General features: G+C 38.0%; 1 protein-coding gene across 9 annotated transcripts in view; it reads left to right on the top strand.

Annotated features, from left to right (window-relative positions):
• Csnk1g3 (casein kinase 1 gamma 3) overlaps window positions 1–13,073 on the top strand; it is a 91,034-nt gene extending 77,961 nt beyond the window's left edge. For 5 of the 9 annotated variants that reach the window (XM_085699856.2, XM_085699852.2, XM_085699855.2 and 2 more), the window contains 3 exons: window positions 4,765–4,871; window positions 5,369–5,392; window positions 10,768–13,073. In XM_085699856.2, coding sequence (XP_085555982.1) covers window positions 4,765–4,871; window positions 5,369–5,392; window positions 10,768–10,822 — 186 coding nt within the window. In that variant the 3' untranslated portion in view covers window positions 10,823–13,073. The remainder of the gene's footprint in view (window positions 1–4,764; window positions 4,872–5,368; window positions 5,393–10,767) is intronic. The other 4 variants (XM_085699858.2, XM_085699854.2, XM_085699857.2 and 1 more) reach the window with 1 other exon arrangement.
• The last annotated feature ends 9,561 nt before the right edge of the window (window positions 13,074–22,634 follow it).

Raw genomic sequence — 22,634 nt, 5'->3', positions numbered from 1 at the left:
CTGCCTGTGCATACACCACCAAACCTGGAAGTTTGTACTCTTTGAAAACCTGCCCAGTATTGGGTTCTGTCATAGGTCGCAAATTTCAAGCAGTCTACTGGTACGTTAGAGTTCTCAGTCCTTGTGGCAGTGAACCTTGTGGCAGATACGTGGTTTCAGTGGCTATGGGCTTCTTGGAATTCACAGTAGTTCTTAGGTGGTAGGCAAGTTCTTAGTGATTGAGGGTAGTTTACTGGCCATCATACCTTTTGCTGCCCCAGCTGAGGTTGCTGACTCTTTCTTTAAGACTGTCTGCTGTAATTATCCCTCACTTAAAGTTGTGTTGGGTTAGTTCCAGGCTCCTCCTGGACTATGATTGCTCCTTGTTATCAGGCTCCCAGGGTAATTTAGTCTTAAACACAAGGTTGCCTCTTAAACTGATACCTGGCCTCAGCCCTCTGAGGTATGGGAAGTGGAAGAAAGGACCTCTTCTACACTGATAACTCGTTACACCAGAGGAGTCACTATCTAAACTCTGAAGTACTTTCAAGGCTTGTGGAGACTGTGTGCTTGTTCGTTGGGGAGGGTTGCTGGTTTCTTTTCACCAAGGTCTCTGTCTCCTTGCTTAACTTTAGATGGCACTTCTGTGCCCCTCTTTCCCTGGAGAACTGTTCAGGGGCTCTGTCCCTCCTCCCCTGGAGAGCTGTGCAGGGCCTTCTTTTTGCTGCGTCTGTATGCGGCACTGGTTCTCTCACTTTGTGTTTGCAGTGCTCCTCCACTGTATCTCTTTGGAATGGAGTCTAAATTTTGCTACCTTGCTCTGTCTTCATGGTGTCACAAAGAAGCAGCTTCAACCTGTCTGCTTACCCTGGAAGCTTAAAGATTACTTTGGTAAAGACTTGATTAAAGGGAGAAGCATGAGTCAGAGACACAGCTATGAAAAGTCTATAGCTGAAGCTGGGTGTGGTAGCTCATGCCTATAATCCCAACACTTAGGAGGCTGAAGGACGATTGCCCCAACTTCAAGACCTATAGTCTGTGTTACAGGTGTCTTTAAAAAACCAAAAAAGTCGGTAGGGCGTGGTAGTGCTAATCCAAGTGCTCAGGAAGTAGAGGCAGATGGAGGATCTCTGTGATTTCGAGGCCAACCACGGCTATACAGAGAGTTCCAGTACAGCCATGGCTGCTATACAGAGAAACCCGGTCTTGAAAAACCAAATTGAAAAACAAAACAAAAAAGTCTATAGCTGAGTTGCAGGAGTGAGTAGTAGAGGTGAGAGAAATGGAATGATTTGAAATATAATAGAAAGTAGAATTTAGTTGATCTCGGGGCTAGGAACATATTTGCCACCCCAGTGTGATGTTCCTACCTTGCTGATCAGTTCTCTAAAACTAGGTTTTAAAGCATCCTGATCTTAACAGATAGTAGTAATCTCCATTTCCATTGTAGCTGAGCTCTCGTTTGGTTGTGCTTATTATGTATGTGAGCTTTCTAAAGACATTTCTAAAGCTGTCTCAGTCTTCTGTATCAGGTCATTAACAGTTCAGAGTTATAATGAACAAAATTGAGTGACTTATAATTCAATCTCTCTATAGTTTTCTGGGGTACCCATATCTACAAAAGAGTGTTTATAGAAGGATGTAGTTATTGTTTCTATTATGTAAATAGTTCCAACCTCATTAGTTTAGAAAGTTTCCTGGTGAGTCACATTGGTATGAATCAGTATGATTCATGTATTACGAGCTTCTGTTTTAATAACATTTTACCTATCCAAATATTTGAATACTCAGAGAAATTTGCTACAATTCATGTCTCTTTTAGTGAAAGTTAAATTGAAAATCTGCCTTATTTTGATTGAAAGAATAAAAACTGCTTGTGGCGAATCATACTTGTGGTTCATGAGAAATCCATTTTACTATGGTGTCATCTTTTAAAATGACAACTATCAGTTATTCTCTAGTTTCCAGAGTATGTAGTGATTTAAGTGTTTACTAGCATCGGCTCGGTAAACTCAGAAAAATATTCTTTTAACTGTATCTCACATATTAGCATGGTTTCTAATGAATGTCTTAGAGAATGCTGATATGTGTTTTAGTATTTTTGATGTAGTTAATGGATAGCTGTCTATATGATTCATTAATATTGTGAGCCTGTGGTATACACTTGGTAACCATGCCTTTGAGAAGTAAAATAGAAACCAGAAAGGTAGTAGTATAAGTAATTTTTTATGAATTTTTATGCAAAATCATTGCCCATGAGCCAGACATAGTGATTCTAGCAGTAGGGAGGCAGAGACAGCCTGGACGGTACAGCAGACTCCTCTCTCAACCCTCTTCCCCACAAATCCTTGGTGACAGAGGTGCTGCTTTGTCTGAGGCCTTCTCTGTCTTATCTGACTATGAGAATGGCTTTTGGAATTGCTAGTAGGCTTTCTTCTCCTGTCCTCTGAAACTTCGCAGTGAAACTAGAGTCAGTTGCTTAAAATACTAACTATGATATGGTTGGTTTCCTTTCTCCCTCAAAGTTGGAATGTCAGAGCAGAATGTCTTAAAATGTCTTTAAGCATTATAACAGTAAATTCTAAGATACCTGATTATATTCTGAAATGCCAAACTTAAGATCATTTGTCATTTTTATAAACTTCCCTGAAAACAAATCAGCTTGAAAAACACTGATATTTCAACCTTCTAGTTTAGTCATAATTCTAGAAATGTCAGCTAAATAGACCAATTTTTTAGAATTTGATGTGAAATTTTTAAAAATGTATTTGCTTCGTTGATTGATTTGGGCTTCCCTGTAGCATTGTACCTTCATTTTTCCTTTGTAATGTACCCCTTCAAAAGGCCGGCTGATAGTGGTGATGGCCACCACTGCTTGATCTCTAGCTAGATATACGGGCCATTTCAGCTGACAGTTAAGTAGACACCATTTTCCATTTCATAGTTGAGGACCCCAAGATTTAGCAAGATCAAAGTATCTTTCTCATGCTTGATTAGCTGCTAGTGGTACAGCTAGTTTTGGATATAAATCCACCTTAATATAGAGTCTAGATAAGTCTATATAGAGAGAAGAGTGATCAGCTGATGCCAACAAATACAGAAATTGTGTAGGGAAATGAGGAATGAGCAAAACTTGCAGAATACATTTTCAGACTTCACTAGCTGTTTTCAAGGGAATTCTCAATTTGAAAGTAAAGACAGAGCAGACCGGGTGATGATAAGGCAAAAGGGAATGGGTGAACTGTAGGGAGAAGGGAAGCATGGGGTGTGACCAGCCTTTCCAATTTAACATTAAGAGGAAAGAAAAGAATAATCATATGAGCTTGTAGGGCCATGGATAATTTAGGAATTTTGTTATTATAATCTTAAAAGTCTTAGAATATCATTCATGATGGCTATATTCATGTATTCTGACAAATAAGTAGAGTGTTCTGTGTCATGTTATTAGAGAGCAAGATGAGATTACTGCTCTCATGAAGCACAGGTTTTTTTCTTTTTTTTTTTTTCTTTTCTTTTTTTTTTTTAAGACAAGGTTTCAGCTTTGGAGCATGTTTTGGAACTAGCTCGAGTAGACCAGGCTGGCCTCTAACTCAAAGAGATCCGCCTACCTCTGCCTCCCAAATGCTAGGATTAAAGGTGTGCGCCACCACCGCCCAGCATGAGACACTTTTAATAGAGGCAGATTATTAACAGCAAAATAGATAAATCAGGAAATAGCATCAAGACAAAACCAAAAACATATGAAGAAGCCCAGTGATGGTATGTGTCTTTAATCCTAGCACCTGGAAAGCAGAGGCGTACATGTCTCTATGAGTTCAGGTTTCAAGATAGCCAGGGCTACATAGAGATACCATATGTTGAACATAAAAACAATTGAATGAAAATCAACACAAATACAAAGAGTCGAAAACAAAATGCAGCATTAAAGACTGTTTCTACTTAGAAATCTTAGGCATATGCTAGAAAAAGCCAGTGACAGTGGACAGTGCTAAGGCCTGACTTGATATGTTAGGTAGAAGCTGGTGAGCTAATGAGGTATTAATGAATTAGGCAGACAGTAGGTTATATGGAAGTGTAGCATGTGGGGAATACAGCTTTTCATTTTAAGTTAAATGAGAAGCCAAAGGTTGGGACTTTTCAGAAGGGAATTATCTCAGTGAGATTTATACCTCAAAAGGAGCACTTTGGTTGCTGTGTGGATAATGTATTTTATTTGTAATGGAAGTCAGAGCAGAAGACTAATTAATGGGCTTTTTTGTTTGTTTGAGTTTTTGTTTATTTGGTTTTTTTTTTCCCCCGTAGGAGAAATCATATAGTTTTGATACTTGAGTCCTAGTGGTAATAAGAGGTAGTGAGAACTCATTAGATAGGATATGTGTTTGGGGCAGTATCCCAACTTACAGGTCAGATGTGGATCTACACACTAAGCTGTATGTATGGATGATACTGTTGTTCCTTAAAATGGGCAGTGTGATTTGGAGTCTCAGTGATAACAGATTACAGGAGGGGAAGTCAATCATATGTAATATGCCAAAGAAGATGGGCACACAAGAGGAACTGATGGAAACCTCAGTGTAGGAGGCAGTGTCTAGAGAGAAGCAGAAAGTAGAAGCTTTAAGATGGAAAGGAAGTAAGTCTAAAGCACATGTTGGATGGCTTTGTTCTACTAATTATTTTGTGTTCCTCATATTAACTTTCTAACTTAAATGCCTTAATTTTAATTAGTATATATGATTATATGTACGTGTTTGATATACATAAATATTCTTTATCTTTATTGAACAGGTTGTAAGTTCTACAAATGGAGAGTTAAACACAGATGACCCCACAGCAGGACGATCAAACGCACCCATCACAGCCCCTACAGAAGTAGAAGTGATGGATGAAACCAAGTATGTTTTGTTTATTTCATTAATTTTTTTGGTTGGTAACTTTGCATTTATGAACTTTATAGTTACATACAATTATTGTACATATTTTTCTGTAGGGAATAGAACATACAAAAATGATATAATTGATTATCTTAATCACTGTTTAAAGTGCTACTACTTTAGTGAATACTTAATACAAAAATTGTAATTTAGTAACTGTGCTGAAATTTTCATTTAAACTTAATAGTACATTTTTGGCTTTTAATATTAGGAGCATTGTATTGATGTTACTGCTGTATTAATTACTAGTTTTCTCTAAGTTTAAGTACTTGGCCTTGTAGGATGCTGCATTTTTAATGTTACTTTATGATTAATTTTTAAGATGTAAATTATAGTAATGCTGCTTGGAAAATTAAGCATGCAGAACAATGTGATCACTTAATTATGGGCTATTTTTGATGATCTCTCTCTCTCTTCCTCTCCCCCTTTTTCTTTTCTTTTTGTTTTTCTGTGTATAGCTGCCAGAAAGTATTGAATATGTGGTGAGTTCTCAAGTGTAGGCAGGCAGAAATAGCTCCATTGACTATAATTTCAAAAATTTAGCACCATTTAATATAAACAAACAAATTCTTAACTTAGAAATTATAATTGGTAAAACTGAAAATTAATTGATGACAATAACATTAGCTCTGAAAAGCAAGAAATAATTGTTGAGGAGCTGTTTTGCCTGCTGCAGCTTTTTTTTTTTTTTTGCTTTAAGTTACATAGTTTGGGGCACTTTTTAACTGCATAGATGATATGCCAACTGCTTGTGCTTGCGCATTTGTTTTATAACATGGGAGTTTTTATGTGTTATTTTTAAGTAGAAAGCTAAGTTTTTAATTAAACTTTATATTTTCCTGTTTTCAATTTTTGAATACATATTTTTCCCCTACAGTATTACTAAAATCTTATTTCATTTTCTAACTAGTACTTTAAAAATCCTCTAATAGTTCTTAAAGATACTCTTCCTGGGAGAAATGGTACTGGATTTTAGTCATCTTCTGGTATTTGCCTAAGGTTGCAATTCTGTGTTTTAAGTGTTTCTCTTAATTTCAAGACAAAATTTGAGTCAGCTTTGCAGTGAATAAAGCCTTAAATAGTCAGTTTTAAAGCCTGTCAGTCATTTTACTTGCATCCATAAAAAACACTGATTTGCCAGCTGAAAACTGAGAAAACTGTATATTTTAGGTATGGTGGTGCTAAGGACGGTTACGACAGGGTGGTTGTGTGGCACTTTTTTAGGCTTGTTTCTTTTTCATAAAATGCTGCTAATAATGTCCATCTCATAGGCAGCTGGAAATAGTGGGTGTGGTGAGGCTCAGCCATCTGTCACGTAGAGGACTGTGTAGCTGTTATCACACCTGTTTATTTCCTCGGCACTCGCTGCTGGTGACCTTCTCTTCTGTACTCTTCATAGGCTGCTGCTTCTTCCTTCTCTGTCCCATGGTCTGGTTAAGCCTGGGTATCTGTGCTCACTTCCTTCCAGAGAGTTACTTTTGATCTATATATCCGTTCTCCATTTGTTCATTCAGTGGTTACACTGCTGAGATTTCAGTTGCATTAGTAGATATTAGTACAAGGTAAGATTTGAAATTTGTAAAGAAGAGGATTACTTCTTGACCAGATCATCAGAAAGGTGACTTTCCAGAATGACGTAATACATGGCTCACTTAGTTGTGATGTCTGTGGGTGTGTGTGCAAATAGGCTGGCTTTTCTCTCCAGAGGCACTGGAGGATAAGGGTGAAGAAAGCAATGAGCTTGCTGTTCCTGAAGGGACTGTTCTCCATTCCTTGGAGGATTATGTCCAGATTTCTTGATATGACATCAAAACCCTTCATAGCTTGCTTACTCTTACTATTTCCTGTTTCCCTCCAGCCTCAGTGTAATTCTGATGTTTTGTATTTTACTACTGTTTAGTTAATATGCCAATTGTTTTTCTTTGTACATCTCTCACATCATGATGTCTTTCTTAATGTATTGGAAAGAAGGCATTTTTTAACTTTAGATCCCCAGTGGTTAAAATAGAAAATCACAAAAAAATTATTAGTAAGTAATTCACTAAAGCAATTTACCATACCCGTGAAATACATTATTGTATAATACAAAGAAGTAAGGTTGGAAATTCTTCTAAGTGAAAGAAGCAGAATAATGGCATGAATTATATAGCTCCACTTACATAAGCTGTGGGAAGGGCAGTGGTAAAAGTATGGCAAATTCAGTAGTGGTTGTCTTTGACAGAGAAGAAAATGGGAGGGACTGATGATAGCAGGGTTCCTTTAAGGCATTGGCTTTCATGCTGCAACCCTTTAATACAGCTCCTCCTGTTGTGGTGACCCCCACCATAAAATTATTTTGTTGCTACTTTATAAATGTAATTTTGCTGCTGTTATGAATTGTAATGTAAATATCTGATATGCAGAATATCTGATACGTGATTTCCATAGGGGTCATGACCTACAAGTTGAAAATAACTGCTTTATTGAATGAGGCGGCTCTGAAGTTAGGTAGTTGTGGTATCTGTACAATTCTGTAAATAGACTATTTGTCTTTGCATTGTATACCATATGAGAGCAAATCTTATGACACGTGAAACTTTATTCTACTTGAGTTTCAAGAAGCCTCAGAATTTCTTGTCCTTAAAGCTCTTCATTAAAACTCTCTTTAAACAAGCCAGGCAGTGGTGGCACACTCCTATAATCCCAGCACTTGGGAGGCTGAGGCAGGTGGGTCTCTGTGAGTTCAAGGCCAGCCTTGAGCAGGACAACCAGAGCTGTTACACAGATAAACCCTGCCTTGAAAAACAAACAAACAAATAAGTAAATAAGAAATCCAAAGATAAGGAGTTGCAGTATGGGTGTTAATTTTAAGGTAAAATACTAATTTGCCAGGAAAATACTAGTTATCATAGAAGGTATTTTTGTATATGCTCCTTAAGCTGGCACTGGAGAGACTTCTGAAGTCCTGAGCCGGTGGTACAGGCTGGGTGCAGGAATAGTCTTCACCAAAGGTGATGCTGACGAGTCATTGTAGAAGGCACAGGGAAGAACCTCAGATCTAAGCAGGAAATTATGCTTCAATTTGATTGAGAGAAGTGAAAGTGTCTAATTATAGGTCCAAGAAAACAGCAAATCTAGATGAAGAGGGCAGTAAGTGAATGGAGGAATGGAATGGAGGTGTGGTATAAGCAGCAAAGCCGAGCTTGGTTCACTGATTTGAAGATTAATTCTAATGGTATAGGCTGTTAATTGCTAGTTTGTTTACTCTGGTGTTGGATTCACATTGCCTCACTGTTTCCCTGGGTTTGCTTTCAGTTCTGAAAGCTAAAGTCTTCCTCTTGTTAAATAACCTTCTTTCAAATGTCTTATTAGATACAGAAGCTATGTCAAATATTAACCTTGAGATTCAGACTCAGCATTTTAAGAATGTATCCCAGGCCAGTTTTCTTCAGAAAAGCCTCACAGTGGTGCTGAAATGTGCATTTTGTAGGCTACAGTAGTTTGTGGCCTATGGGTAAGAACTCTAGATTCAAAACATACCTATAATTTTAACTAGATCTTACTGTAGGGTTTGGTTGTGTTAATGAGGTAAATCCTTCAACAAATACTAAATGAGTGGCAACTTTTCGCTCATTTGATGGGCTGTTTCTGTAAACTCGCTATTACTGCTCTTCTTCCTAGTGTGAAAAGGTCAATCATTTCAAAGGAACAGTAAATGCAAAGACAGTGCTGTGAGAACAGCCTCCTTTCAGATTGAGTGCTTGAAAGCAGAAAATAAGTGAGAAGGTGATTTATTAATCACCAAGTCCGAATCAGCTTGGTTTCATATGGTTTGTATCTTAAAAACCAGCAGGGGTTAACATTTTAATTTCCTCCGTTAATGCCACTGCTTTGTGGGCAGATGCATTCATAGAGCATGTGTCAGTGCTGCCCTCTGGTGGTAATTGCTTTAATAGTATGCCATCCTAGTTAGTGGGATTTAGTCTAAAGTTATGTGGATAATGCTTTAATGTAGTTTTGAATTTAGAGAACCTGTGTCATTAGAGTTTTTCTTAAAATTGTATTTACTTTCAAAAAAATGATTGAGCATACTTTCTTTATGCTGTAATACTTGCATTAGAGAGAAAGGTCTTTAACAAATGGAAAGAACTTTGATTAACTAAAGACAAAACCAGAGAAATAAGGGAAGCATTCTGACTACAGCCCCAGTGTGGACAAGCTAGCAAACAACAGCCTATGTATCAAAACTTGTATTGCATTACATTTCCATCGTAAAAAGCTTCTGCGATATAAATACCTTTTTCATAGAAAAATTTTGAAGGAATATACTTTTGGAGCTTGAAATGTCAAATAAAAATATATAGAAACACTTAAATCAGGAAGGAACAGGGACTTCATATTAAACAGTACTGAATTTTCATTGAAATATCACTTACATTGAATATTTTAAATATTTGGTCTATTTCTTTTCTTTTATATTTTTGGTTGTGAGCCTAACCTTTAATGGCCGAGCCATCTTTCCAGCCCTATTTCTTTTCTTTTAAATAACTCCCCCCTCTCATTTTACCTTTTACTCTGTGAATCTTTCCTAGTAATTGAAAGATTTACTTGATAATATTTTACCCTGTCTATTTGAAACAGGGTCTCATGTATTCCACACTCAACTCAAATGCTGTGTGTCAGAGGTTGACCTTGAACTCCTCACACTTCTGTCTCTACCTCCTGCTCAATTTATGTGACACTAATGATTGAATCTAGGACTCTGTCCACTGAGCAGGGTCCCTTTGTGTTTCTATATTTGAAAGTTTTCATGTCTGAGATTTGAGAAAAAGTATTAGGTACATATAGTTGAAAGTAAACGGAACTGGTTTTTTTTAATTCCCGAAACAATCTTTTATCTTTTATACTCAGTTTTTGTTTTATGGCAGTAGCTCTAATTTAGGCCCACGAATATTTCCTCCCCCCCCCCCCCCCCACATACTTTTAGTTACCGCAGTGAGGTAAAGTTTACATGTACATGTTTTTACTTAGGGAAAAAGACAAGGATTGAATATATAGTTTTTGAATTTTATATTTTTTAAAAAACATTTAAAACAAGTTTAGAATATATAGTTTTTGAATTATAAAATGAATTCACCTTGGCTGTGCTATTTTGCATGTTAAGTATAAATTACTTTGACAAAAATTAAATAAGCTAAAATAAGTTTTGACTCTTAAAGAGCCAAAAGGGTAAAGGCAGGTAGGTAAAGAGTTATGGTCATCATCAGCTATATTTGAGTTTGAGGCCAGCCTGGGCCATTTGAGAGTCTGCCTTCCCAAAAGAAGCCTTAAAACAAGTGCCAATCTTAATGTTGTACTTAATCTGTTTTCTCTTTCTCTTGATAAATATAGTAGGAAATATTGTTAATCAATGTTATTTTTTGTTTCATTTTGCATTCTAAAACTTATTTCTACTAAAATGAAGTAGGATCATTATTGCCTTTGTAACACTGGCTTCAGGATTCAAAACTACCAGAAAGAAAGGGAGCAGACTATATAGATGAACCTTTATAAAAGCATTATACACCGAGACGATTGAATATCCTGAGTGAAATGTGACAACAGATCAGTTGAGAGTCTTCACCTCTTGAAGCAAAGCTTTTTGGACTTACTGGCTCCTTCTTATGTTACACAGAATGTCCTGCTATCCCTAAAAGGCGTGCTGATAGGACATAGTCATAATAGCTGCCATAGGGTCACTAATACCAATGCTTTGCTGATGTGTTCACTGTCTATCCTGCACGAGCCTGTTGCTTTTTATGACCATCGAAGTCACTGTGATAAATTCAGTGTCTGATAACTTTGGTGTTTTTCTAATAAATGTTTTCTTCTTCTGCAGGTGCTGCTGTTTTTTCAAACGAAGGAAAAGGAAAACCATACAACGTCACAAATGACTGGACACAGAGATCCTGGGGAGTTACTTACATGTTCACATGCTGTCTCGTGATTAAAATCATCTTTGTAGTGACCACATATATTTTCAAGGACTCACTCTTGAAACAGAAATGTCATACTTTCACATTTCATTTTGTGGTTGTCTTACATTCATTTCTCCTCCTAATTTAACTTTATGGAAGCTTTAAAATTTTATCAAATGTGAGTGCTTTGCCCATCATTGAATGGAATGGACCAATGAAGTGGTATTGATGAACACAGTTCCAGAGGACATTTTCCAGAACCTCTTCTGTTACAGAAAACAATACAGGTGTCTAAAGTGTCAATTAATTGCACCTAATTTGATTTTTTATGTCTTCTATGAAAGCATAATCAAACAGGAATTCTCTTCCCAATGGATAGTGCAGCAGACAAAACAGTTGCCCAAATATTAAAAACAGCTTTCATGAAAAGCTCCTATTTTGTGACATCTGCATTGATTTCAGTATGGCTTATGGTACTGTTATTCATGACTCATATTGACATTCTCTCTGTGAAATCAAGGTACAGTCACTGTCCAGAGGTACTGAGGAAAAGTACTATGGGACTGGGAAACGGTGGTGGTAATAAATCAGAAGAAATGTGGGAAATAAGAGCTCAGCTTCTGTTGTGCACTGTGTAAAGTACAGCTGCAGAAGTGGCAGAAGCACCGATTTGTATAGTGTCACTCTATGCTTCCAAGTGATAATGTATGCTAGATAGCAAAAAAATGAATGCTGGAGAAGTAATGTATGTTGGAGCTGGAAAAATACACTAAGGAAAGGAAATAAATGTGAAACTTACTGCAGTGTGTAAGGCTGGAGCCCTTGAAGCCTGTTGTTGGATGGCCGCATCTCCCAGAAGCAGAAGTCTGAGGATGTGCCATACAGTGGTGGCTGTTTGTTATGTAGTTCTTCAATTAAAGGAAAGAAACATACTCCCAGCAGAAAGCACTGGGTCACTCTGCTGCCCTCTGTGCACATTAGTCTCTTGTTTTCAGCTTTGCTAGTTCTCTGGACTCTCCTGTCTTGAGCATCGTGTTGATGATGGGAGATTGTTTGGCGAGGGTGGGCCAGGTGCTTTGCCTTCATAGCTTTCACAGTGCTGCAAATGAACAAAGAACAGTTCTGTTAGTAGTCAGACCTTCCTTTGCAAGTGTGCTTTGTTTGAAGCCATAGGACACAGGCATGCTTCTGTTTCTCAAGAGTGAAAACAAAAGACTGGCTAGGAAGATACTGTTGATCACATCACACATCCTCTTTCATTTATAAAATTGTTGCTCTGTCCATGCAGTCTCTTCTCTGTCATAAGTGTGAACCTTCAGGTATGCTTATTTATTTTTTTTTGTCTCAAGGTAACATTTAAAATATATATTAAAGGAAATGAATCCATCTTTTTTACTTCATTATTGAATTTGCAGGTATTTAATTGTATTTTGTAATTTATTTTTCTTATTAGCCAAAAGTTCAATGAGTTGCTTTCGATGAATTGGGCACCCATATGAACATCACGAATCAGGACATTGTTTATCATTGTTTCTTCTAATCCAATAAGCAATCTTTTTTCTTGATTTTGAAGACCTATATTCAACCTAGAAAACATTTGCTGTATATTTGGTCAGCAGTTTCCATTCTATTGATAAACTGTCATGATGTCTAAACTTCAGGAGTTAAATACTGAATTTTTGGTTTTGTTTGCTCTGAGCAAGGTAGATGGATGTTTTGGCCATTTATAATGTGAAACCACTTCTTTACAGTATTTGACCAAATTTGTGTGTCTGTGATATTTGTAAATACATGCGATATCTGTATTTCTTATCATAAGCCTATTTAGTTTTATTCTCAGTAGGGTTTTTTGGACTGTACAGTGTTTATATGATCTGAACTCCTTATACATAAGAAGGTGTGTATATTAATCCAATTATGGACTTAAATATTTTAAAAGTATGAATACCCTTATTTGCTGCAAAGGCCAGTGTGTAGACATTTGCTTTTTAGCAATATTTTTAAGTGCTCCATTTTAGTGTCAGAGAATGAGTCTTTGACACGCAGACTGGTCAGTAATAGGTAATGCAGGAATGTTCAGGTTAAGCCAACAATGTTTTGCATTTTTATGCTTCTTTTCTGTCAACACTAATGAAGTCAACGTTGCCTGAATGTCTGAATACTGAAACACAGCCCTGTTTAAAAGTGTGTAACTGAAAAAGACATAAATAAAGGTAGTTTTTTTAAACTCGCTCTTTCCCCTTTCCTCTGACCATGAGTGAACTAACGCGATTCACTGCTGCACAGTGGTTTAAACATTGACTTCTGTTGGTTCATTTCTGTAAGAGGCAGAAGGAACCTGCTTTTCTTATGTTGTTTCTGTTTTTTGCTCTTTGTTGGAACACAGTTGTAAGGAACACAAAACAAGGATCTAAGCTTGCTTTGTTTACATTTTTAATGTATTTTTTGAGTCACTTAATAGAGCAATTAGTTAAAGCTCTCTTCTAATAACTTAAGGGAATAAACAATGATTTTATTCCTTTTTTGAAAATGAAGTCATGCTATTTATGGAAGTTTGCTGTTAATTAATTTTAAGTGAATAAAGTCATTGCAGATGGGGAGCATATATTTGCAACAGTAATTGGACTTCTCATTATGTTGGACCTTGAAGCAGTTTTACCAAATGGTATTGATGGAGTCATGTTTACTGCAGGATGATGTAGGGAAGATAAACCCATGACTACTATGTGCATTGAGCACCAGAGACTTTAAAAACAACAGGAGAATAGAAGCCTGTGGATCGGAGAGATGACTCAGCAGGTAAAAGTGCTTCCTATACAAGCCTGAGAGCTTAAGTTCAAATCCTGGGAACCCCTATAAAAAGTCAGTATAATTAAGCATGCACCGGTTACCCCAGCATCATGTCCTGTAGTGATTGGAGAATCACTGGGGCTTGTTGGCTGCCAGTCTAGCTCCAGGTTTAGTAGACACCTGCCGCAAGTCAATGTGGAAAGTGATAAATGTCACCCTCTGGGTTCGGTGTTTGTTTTAGTTAGGGTTTCTATTGCTGTGGTGAAACACCACAACTAAAGCAACTTGGGGAGGAAAAGGTTTACACTTTCACATCACTGTTTATCATGGAAGGAAGTCAGGGCAGGAACGCAAGCAGGGCAGGAACTTGGAGGTGGAAACTGATGCAGAGGTCATGGAGCAGTGCTGCTTGCTGGCTGCTTCTCATGGCTTGCTCAGTCTTAGAACCAAAGATCGCCAGCCCAGGGGTGCCCCCACCCACAAAGGACTGGGCTCTACCCCGTCAATCACTAATTAAGACAATGCCTTTCAACTGGGTCTTATGGAGGCATTTTCTTAATTGAGGTTCCTTCCTTTCAGATGAATTTAGCTTGTGTCAAGTTGGCATAAAGCTAGCACAGTATTCACACATGGGTGCACCCACACTCAGGTATACATACAGCACACACAGCACATATACACACAGAAGCAGAATGATCTGAGGAAGACAGACTTTATCTAGTAAGAGCAATGTGAGTTTAGAGTGGATTCTAGTCTCCATGACTATATTTGCATTAGTAAGACTCTTTCGCCTGCAAATGATAAGAATTCAACTTAACTTAAGCAATAAAATATTTAACTGTAAAGCCCAGTAAAACTGGCTCCTGATAGTTAATCTTGCTGTTCAAACGGACACCCACCCTTCTCTTGTGCCATCTATTGGCTCTACTTCCATCTTACTGTTTTCACTTTCAGTGTGAGGGCAAGTGGCTGTTCAGCAGCATGAGACATTGATGCTGCTGTCATGGTAACCAAGTAAAGACAGAACAGTTCTGTTCTCAGCAGGTGCGACAGCTTTCCATGTTCACTAGAGTCAATACCTGTAGACAAATAGCTGCTGTTCTCCTGATGGTTGGACCTGAGTCACTGGTCTATGTTTAGAAAACACGTGAGAAGTGACACGTGAAAGGACAGTAAGACATTTGACCATGGTGACTCCCATTCCCTACTGTTCTCATTGTTCCATCAGGGGAGAGAACGTTCTTGGTCCGTGTTTATTCATAAGATCACCATTTCTATTTCTGACATGGATAAACTGTCTTTATTATACCTGATCTTCCACAGATTCAACACTTACCAGTCTGTAACTGTACATTCTCCCTTTCCTTCTAAAGAGACAGTTTTTATTTCTTGTCTCTAGTCTTTTTCCTGTGTTCCAATTGCCACCTGCCGGTCTCTCAGGATGTGTTTTTTGAGGTGGATCTGAAGAATTCATTGACTTTTGAAGTTTGTTACCCACCTATGAAAAGTCTTTTTTCTTGCCCCCACCCTTTAGATAGAATATTGTTCATGATTTAAATAGAATCAGCAGAGGAAACAAAGCCAAATCTAGGGTTACAGTTAGTCCTCAACCTTTGCTTTACTTCTGGTGCTGTGTGTGCGTAGTTTATAAACCTTGTGGTAAATCCCAGCTAACTGGGAAACAGAAGTCACATCACTTCCCATTAAGTTGCTGTATAAACTGTTATTTTTTATTTTTGTATACATTTTAAAATCTGAGTTTTTTGGAGAGAAGGAATACTTTTTCATTTTTCAAGCTTTTTCTTCTTTTCCCCTTTTGGGATCATAGAATTGAAATCAGAGTTGTGTAAGAATCGTAAATGTTAAGATAAGGTGCTAACATTGTCTCAAGAGCAAACATTTTTTGATCAGTCAGTTCCTGTGTGTGTGTGTGTGTGTGTGTGTGTGTGTGTGTGTGTGTGTGTTCCAAACTAGTAACCTCAGCTTTTTCTTTCTGTGTTTTCTGGGAGGTTGGATTTTAACATTGTCAGATTTCCTGGCCCTGGAAAGTTAGAAGTTGGGTGTATCTGGGGCATTTCAGCTTTCTTTCACTAATATTAACATTTGGTAATTGTGTGTGTGTGTGTGTGTGTGTGTGTGTGTGTGTGTGTGTGTGTGTTTAATACTTTAGGTAAGTATTTTTGAGTCTCTGGTTTAGGGGTTGGAGGTGTTTCTCCACTGATGCAATAAGCCAAATCCAGCCGAATTAAAAAAGCAGGTTTTAGTAAATAGAGCAAAGCTACTTCTGGGTGACGCTTGGAAAGGCAGGAGAGAAACCACATGGCAGGTGTATGATCTGAGTCTTAAACACTCTGTAGGTGTGGTCTTGAGCAGCTTGGGGAAGGAGTGAAAGGGGTCGGGAAAGAGAGGAAGGAATGAGGTGGAGCAAATACTTTGTGCTAGATAATGGCTTGTACTCTTTAATTTGATTTTCTTGGGTCTCAGATTTTGGAATACATTTTCATAATCCTGTCTCAATTTCTTCTCATCTGCTCAGAGGCTGTATTGTGTTCTAACTTGAGTGTCCTGCTTTTCTGTTGGGGAATATATGTTCCTAGTATGCTTGCTGGCTCCTCCCTTCTCAGTGTGCATTTCAGTCAGAAACTCCACTGTGCCCAGCATCACCAACTCTGACACCACGTTTCCTATGCCACCATATGCCTATCTTCACGAGTTTTTGCACTATTGTGTGTACTTGTTGTCATACTTCTTGCTTAGTTTCCTTGAGTGAAACTTGTAGTCCTCTCTGGTTCTGGCAGTGTCATAGCAACTAGTGAGGTATGTTTAGCTCAGATTTTCGCCTCCATTTGGGTTTGTTGTAGAAACCTCTTTAAATGTCCATTACACTCTTATCAAGACTTCATGAGACAGCCTTCATTCTAGCTATATGATCTTAAGCCACCTTGGTCTTTCTAGGCTTTTGTTTTTGTGGAGACACTTTTGTATTAATACATAATCCCCCCCCCCACTGTTTGCACCTGTATTTCAAGTTTGGAAATGTGTATTTGCATGCAGTAATTCAAATGGATTCATGAAGAAAGCATAATTTTGGAAATTATAAAAACATTTCTACTACCAGTGCATTTCTAAGTACAAAACTGACTAGCATGTTTGTTATTTCTGAGTAGCTAGAGAAGTTTGTATTCAGAATAGACAAAATTCATTCTCTAGATGTGAATGGTATGAATAATAGTCTGCTTTGGACAGGAACATCTACAGCCTGAGCTCAGATTCTTTCACAAAACCTTGCCCAAGAGGAGCCCCATAGGGAGAGGTTCAAGGAGGATGCTTCACTTTTAGGGTCAGTGAAGTTGGGAGGATCAGCAGGTATGAGCCCAACACCACCAACAGTGAGGAGGAAGAAAGGAGGAATGAGGTCAGCAGTTTTCACTAGACTGGGTCTCCAAACTCAGGGGAAAATGCAGAGGAAAAAGGTTGCTTAGGCCCTGGGGACTTGTCTCTGAAAGGGATAAGTAAGTCATGCCTAGCATGGCTGAAGGTCACAATGTAAGGCTGTCCACAGTTGTCTGGGACAGAGGGAGCCATCAGGAGCATGGGGTTTATGCTTTAACATGTCAAAGCAAACATATAATTATTTCAAATGGTTTTGTTTTAATATTTGCCATTCTTAGCCTTCATTTTTCCTTTAGGCAGCATATAAAATTACCAATAGAAAGATGAATGGTTTATAAACTTGTGTTTAAAGGAAAGAAATCTCTTGTTCTGAGAATCTGCTTATAAAATATCTTTTTTAATATGAGAAATGTTTCATAAGCCAATTATTCTTGTGAGGAGTCCACAGCATTACAAGATACATCATGCACCTAGCTGGCATTTTGTGATGTTCCATATTAATCATTCTATGTTCTTTTCACTATCAGTGTGGCAATATAATGAGCCCAAGAAGTGCTAATGCAACTCTGTTTTACTTCCAGATCTGTAGACTACAGATCAAAGTGTAAGTGTGTGTGTGTGTGTGTGTGTGTGTGTGTGTGAAAGAGAGAGAGAGAGAGAGAGAGAGAGAGAGAGAGAGAGAACACGCATGCATGTTTGTTGAGGCTATTATACATCTGGAGGTCAGAGAGCGTGTAAGAGGTGGTTCTCTCTTCAACCATGTGGATTCTAGGGATTGAACTCAGGACTGTGTCATTTCATTGGCCCAACTGTTGTCTTTTTTTAGTGGAAAAATTAACAGTTAAGTAGAATGAGAAAATGATTTAATTTCTTACTGACCTGTCATTACTTAAAAATATGAAATTAAAATTTTATGTCATAACAAAGTAAGTTTTAAGCCAAGCTCACTCAGGGCCAATCATATTTGCTAGGTTAGGCAGATGAAAATTTCTACTTGTGTATGTGTCTATATAGTAATACCCATAGGAAAGCCACGCTGGAGGGAAAGTCTAATGTCTAAAACTGCAAAGCGGATGTTCACATTCACATGGAGCTTAGTCTCTTTGGGTCTGGGTGACCTCACTCCAGATTGTTTCTAGCTTCATCCATTGACCTACAAATTTCACAATTTCATTTTTCCTAACAACTGACTAACATAAATATACCACATTTCATTATCCATTCAACAGCTGATAGACACCTGGGCTATTTCCAATTTCTGGCCATTATGAATAGAGCAGCAATGATCATTGGTGAGCAAGTATCTCTATAGTAAGATGTAGAGTCTTTGTGTTATATGCCCATGGGTGATAAACTGGGTTTACTTTTACCTTTTTGAGGAGTTTCCATACTGATTTCTATAGTGGGTGTGCCATGTGCCAATTTTCATTCTCATCAGCATTGAAAAAGTGTTTCCCTATTCCCATGTTTTTGCCAGCATATACTATTTGTTTTATTGGCCTTGGCTATTCTAACTGGGCTAAGATGAATCTCAGAGTTATTTTAATATATATTTCCCTTGTGGCTAAGGATATTGAAGATTTTTAAGTGTTTCTCAGCCATCTTTTCATCTTTTGAGAACTTTATACCCCATTTTTAAACTGGATTATTTTCTTTTTTGATGTCCAGTTGTTGTTGGTTTGGGTTTTTTTTTAGTTTTTTGAATATTATAGATATCCATATCTAGACTACTCAACCCTCTGTCAGATGTACAGTTGGTAAAGTTCCCAATCAATTTTGTAGGCAGCCTCTTTGTCTGGATGATGATGTCATATAGAAGCTTTTTAGTTTCATGAGATCCCATTTATTAATGGTTGATTGATGTGGGGGTTCCCCACTGTATACTGTGAATGTTTTATTGCCATTGGTCAATAAAGAAGATGCTTTGGCCTATGGCAAGGCAGAATAGGGCTAGGCAGGAAAACTAAACTGAATACAGGGAGAAAAAAGAGTCAGGTAGATGCCATGTAGCTGTTGAAGGAGAAAGACACTGGAACCTTACTGGTAAGTCACAGCCACGTGGTAATACATAGATTAATAGAAAGGGGTTAATTTAAGATGTAAGAGTTAGTTAGTAAGAAGCCTGAGCTAATAGACCAAAGAGTATATAATTAATATTAAGCCTCAGAATGGTTATTTCATAAGCGGCTTCAGGAGCTAGGAAATGGGACCTGGTGGGTGGAGAGAAGCTGGTCGGTGGAACCAGCAGAATGGAGAATATTTGTAGCTACCGTTGATCTTAGTACCTGCACCATCGTGTTCTGTTCAGAAAGTCTTTTCCTGTGCCAACGAGTTCAAAGCTATTCCCTACTTCCTCTTCTATCAAATGTAGGTATCTGGTCTTATATTATGGTCCTTAATTCCTTTGGAGTTGACTTTTGTTCAGAGTGATAGACATGGATCTATTTATATTCTTTTACATGCAGCCGTCTAGTGTGAGCAGCACCATTTGCTGAAGATGTCATCCTCTGCACACTTGTCTCTAGTGTGTATTTGTGGCTTCCTTGTCAAAACTCAGGAGTCCATAGGTGTATGGAGTTATGTCTGGGTCTTCAGTTCTATTCTGTTGATCAACATGCCTGCTTTTATACCAATACCATGCTGTTTCTTATTACCATAGCCCTGTAGTGTAATTTGTAATCTGGAGTGGTGATACCTCCAATAATTCTTCTGTTTTCCAGAATTGTTTTAACTATCCTGGTTTTTTTTGTGTGTTTACATATGAAGTTTAAGTTTATATTTTCAATTTCTATGAAGATTTGTATTGAAATTTTGATGATGGTTGCATTGGATCTATAATTACTTTTGATAGGATTTGATACCATTTTCACAATATTATTATATTTCATGAACATCAGAGGTCTTTGTATCTTCTGGTGTCTTCAATTTCTTCAATATCTAAAGTCTTCACATAAGTCTTTCACTGCTTGGTTAGTGTTATCGCAAGATATTTTTTGAGGGTCTTATGAAAGGCACTGTTTTCCTGATTTCTCTAAGTATGTTTGTCATTCGTATATAAGAAGACTAATGGTGTTTCTATGTTAATTTTATATCTGCTACTTTACTGAAAGTATCAGTTGTAGATTTTTTTGGTATAGTCTTTGAGATTGTTCATGTATAAAATTGTATCATCTGTAAGTAATGGTACTTTGACTTCTTCCCTTCCTATTTGAATTCCCTTGATTTCCTTCATTTGTCTTATTGCTCTAGCTAAGTCTTCAAATACTGTATTGAGTAGTATAGAGACAGTAGACATCCTTGTCTTGATTCTGATTTTAGTGGAAATGTTTAGGGTTTCTCACCACTAAAAAGATGTTGGCTGCAGTCCTACTGTAGATAGCATTTTTTATGTTGCAATATCATATCCACAGACTATTCAGGCACAGACTTTATCATGAAGGATTGTTAGATTTTGTCAAAGGCCTTTTGTGTGTGTAATGAGATGATTATGTGCTTTCTGCCCTTTTGTCTGTTCCTGGATTATGTTCACTGATTTACATATGTTGAATTATTCCTGCACTTCTGGAACGAAGCCAGCCTGATGATACATAATCAGACCAGCTTGATATGTTCTTGATATATTCTTGATATGTTCTTGAATTTGGTTTGCAAGTATTTTATGGAGATTTTTTTTGTATGTGTGTTCATAAAGGCTATTGATCTGTGGGTTTTTTTTTGGTGAGTCTTCTGTGATTTTGGTATCAGAGTAATAATGACTTTGTAAAAAGAATTTAGAAATGCTCCTCTACTTTCTATTTTAAAGAAGAATATGAAGACTATTGACATCAGTTCTTCCTTGAATGTGTGGTAGAATTCTATGCTGAGTCTATTTCTCCCTAAGCTATATTTTTTTAGTTGGGAGATCTTAAATTACTTGTTTCTATTTCACTGGGAGTTCTGGATCTGCTTAAATTGCTTATTTCCTCTTGATTTAACGTTGGTAGGTGCATATATCAAGAAATTTATCCATTTCTTATAGGGTTTTCAGTTTTGGTGAAATACTGCATCTCTGGAATGAAGCTGAGGGCTGATGACTTACCTCTTGGTCTCCTCTGTGGAGTTGCAGTCTGTGTCTCAGCGAGCCGCCGAGGTCATCATGGGGGGGTTTTATTCTTTGAATTTTAAAATTTTATTTCATCAATGTCAGTCCTGAGTTTAATTATTTCTTCCAGTCTGCTGTTTTGGGTGTTGTTCTTCTTGTTTTTCTTAAGCTTTCAAGTGTGTTGTTAAATTATTAATATGATTTCCCTCCAGTTTTTTGTTTGTTTCTTTTGTAGGCACTTAGTGCTATGAAATTCCTCACAGAAGTTAGAAAGTTCCTATTAGAATTGTTTTGTTGCCCCATTGATTCTGTCACACTATGTTTTCATTTGCATAGAGCCCTGACCTAATTTCCTTCTCGATTTCTGTTTTGATCCAGTTTTCATTGAAGAGTGGGGTGTTTAGCTCCTATGTTTGTATACTTCTTTCCACTTCTATTACTTTTTTAACATAATATTTTTGTGAACTATTTGGAAATCTCACATAATACACCCCGATCACATTCACTTTCCAGTCCTCCCAGGTTCATCCCATCTACTCTTGTGACCTCATCCAAAACAAAAGAAGAAAAAAAGAAACATCAACATGGCCTCCAATGGCAGCATGGTTCACTGACATCAATTGCTTCAGGTGGCAGCACAGACCTCAGACATCCCCGTGACCTTTGTTGGTAACATGGTAACATGGACATCAACACGGGCAAGGACAGAGGTCACAGACAGCAACACGACCCTCAGCGGCCACATGGACCACTGACACTAGCATAGCTTCAGGCCGTAGCACAGGGTCAGGCACATCAATATGGCCTCCAGCAGCAAAATGGACCATGAACTTTATCATGGCCCAATGTGGCAATGCGGACTATGGACATCTACATAGATCCAGGGGGCAACATAAACCCCTGACATTTCCATGGCCTTTAGTGGTAACCCAGGCCATGGACATCAACATGGCCTTCAGCGGGAGGAGAGACCAGGGACATCCACATTGCCTGCATTCACAGCATAGACCAAAGTCACCATCTAGACCCTAGATGATAGCTCAGATCATAGATATAATCATGGTATATCTATATATAAACACTGCCTACCTAGAGTGTCAGCAGAGACTACAATGCCAGTATTTCCCCTGACTGTAGCATGGGTCATGGATACCAACATGGCCTCCAGGGACAACATGGACCATGAAGGTCTTTCAAAGAGGTCCAGTCCAGAAAATGGACCGTTCTCCATCTCAGACATCCTGTTGCTGCTCAGAGCCAGGGCTAGTGTGAGCCTAGGTAGCATGTGCAGGGACAGAGCCTGTGTTATCTCCAGGCTGCTACACACCACCCTGCCTCCCCTGCTCGGTATCGACATACTTCCCCATTCATCACACTGTTCTCCCAGGCTTGTCACCACCCTGTCAGTCTCTAGTTCCACCTCTCTCTGCCTCACATGTGCCGTTCCCCTCCTCCATCTTTCCCACCTCTCATATTTGTTCATTGAAGTGGCATCATAAACAGCATAGTGTCACATTATATGTG

This window comes from Myodes glareolus, chromosome 13, assembly GCF_982192425.1.
Source record: "Myodes glareolus chromosome 13, mMyoGla1.1, whole genome shotgun sequence".
NCBI lineage: Eukaryota > Metazoa > Chordata > Mammalia > Rodentia > Cricetidae > Myodes > Myodes glareolus.
The sequence above is the reverse complement of the archived record's forward strand: the minus strand, read 5'-3'. Positions and strand labels throughout refer to the sequence as shown.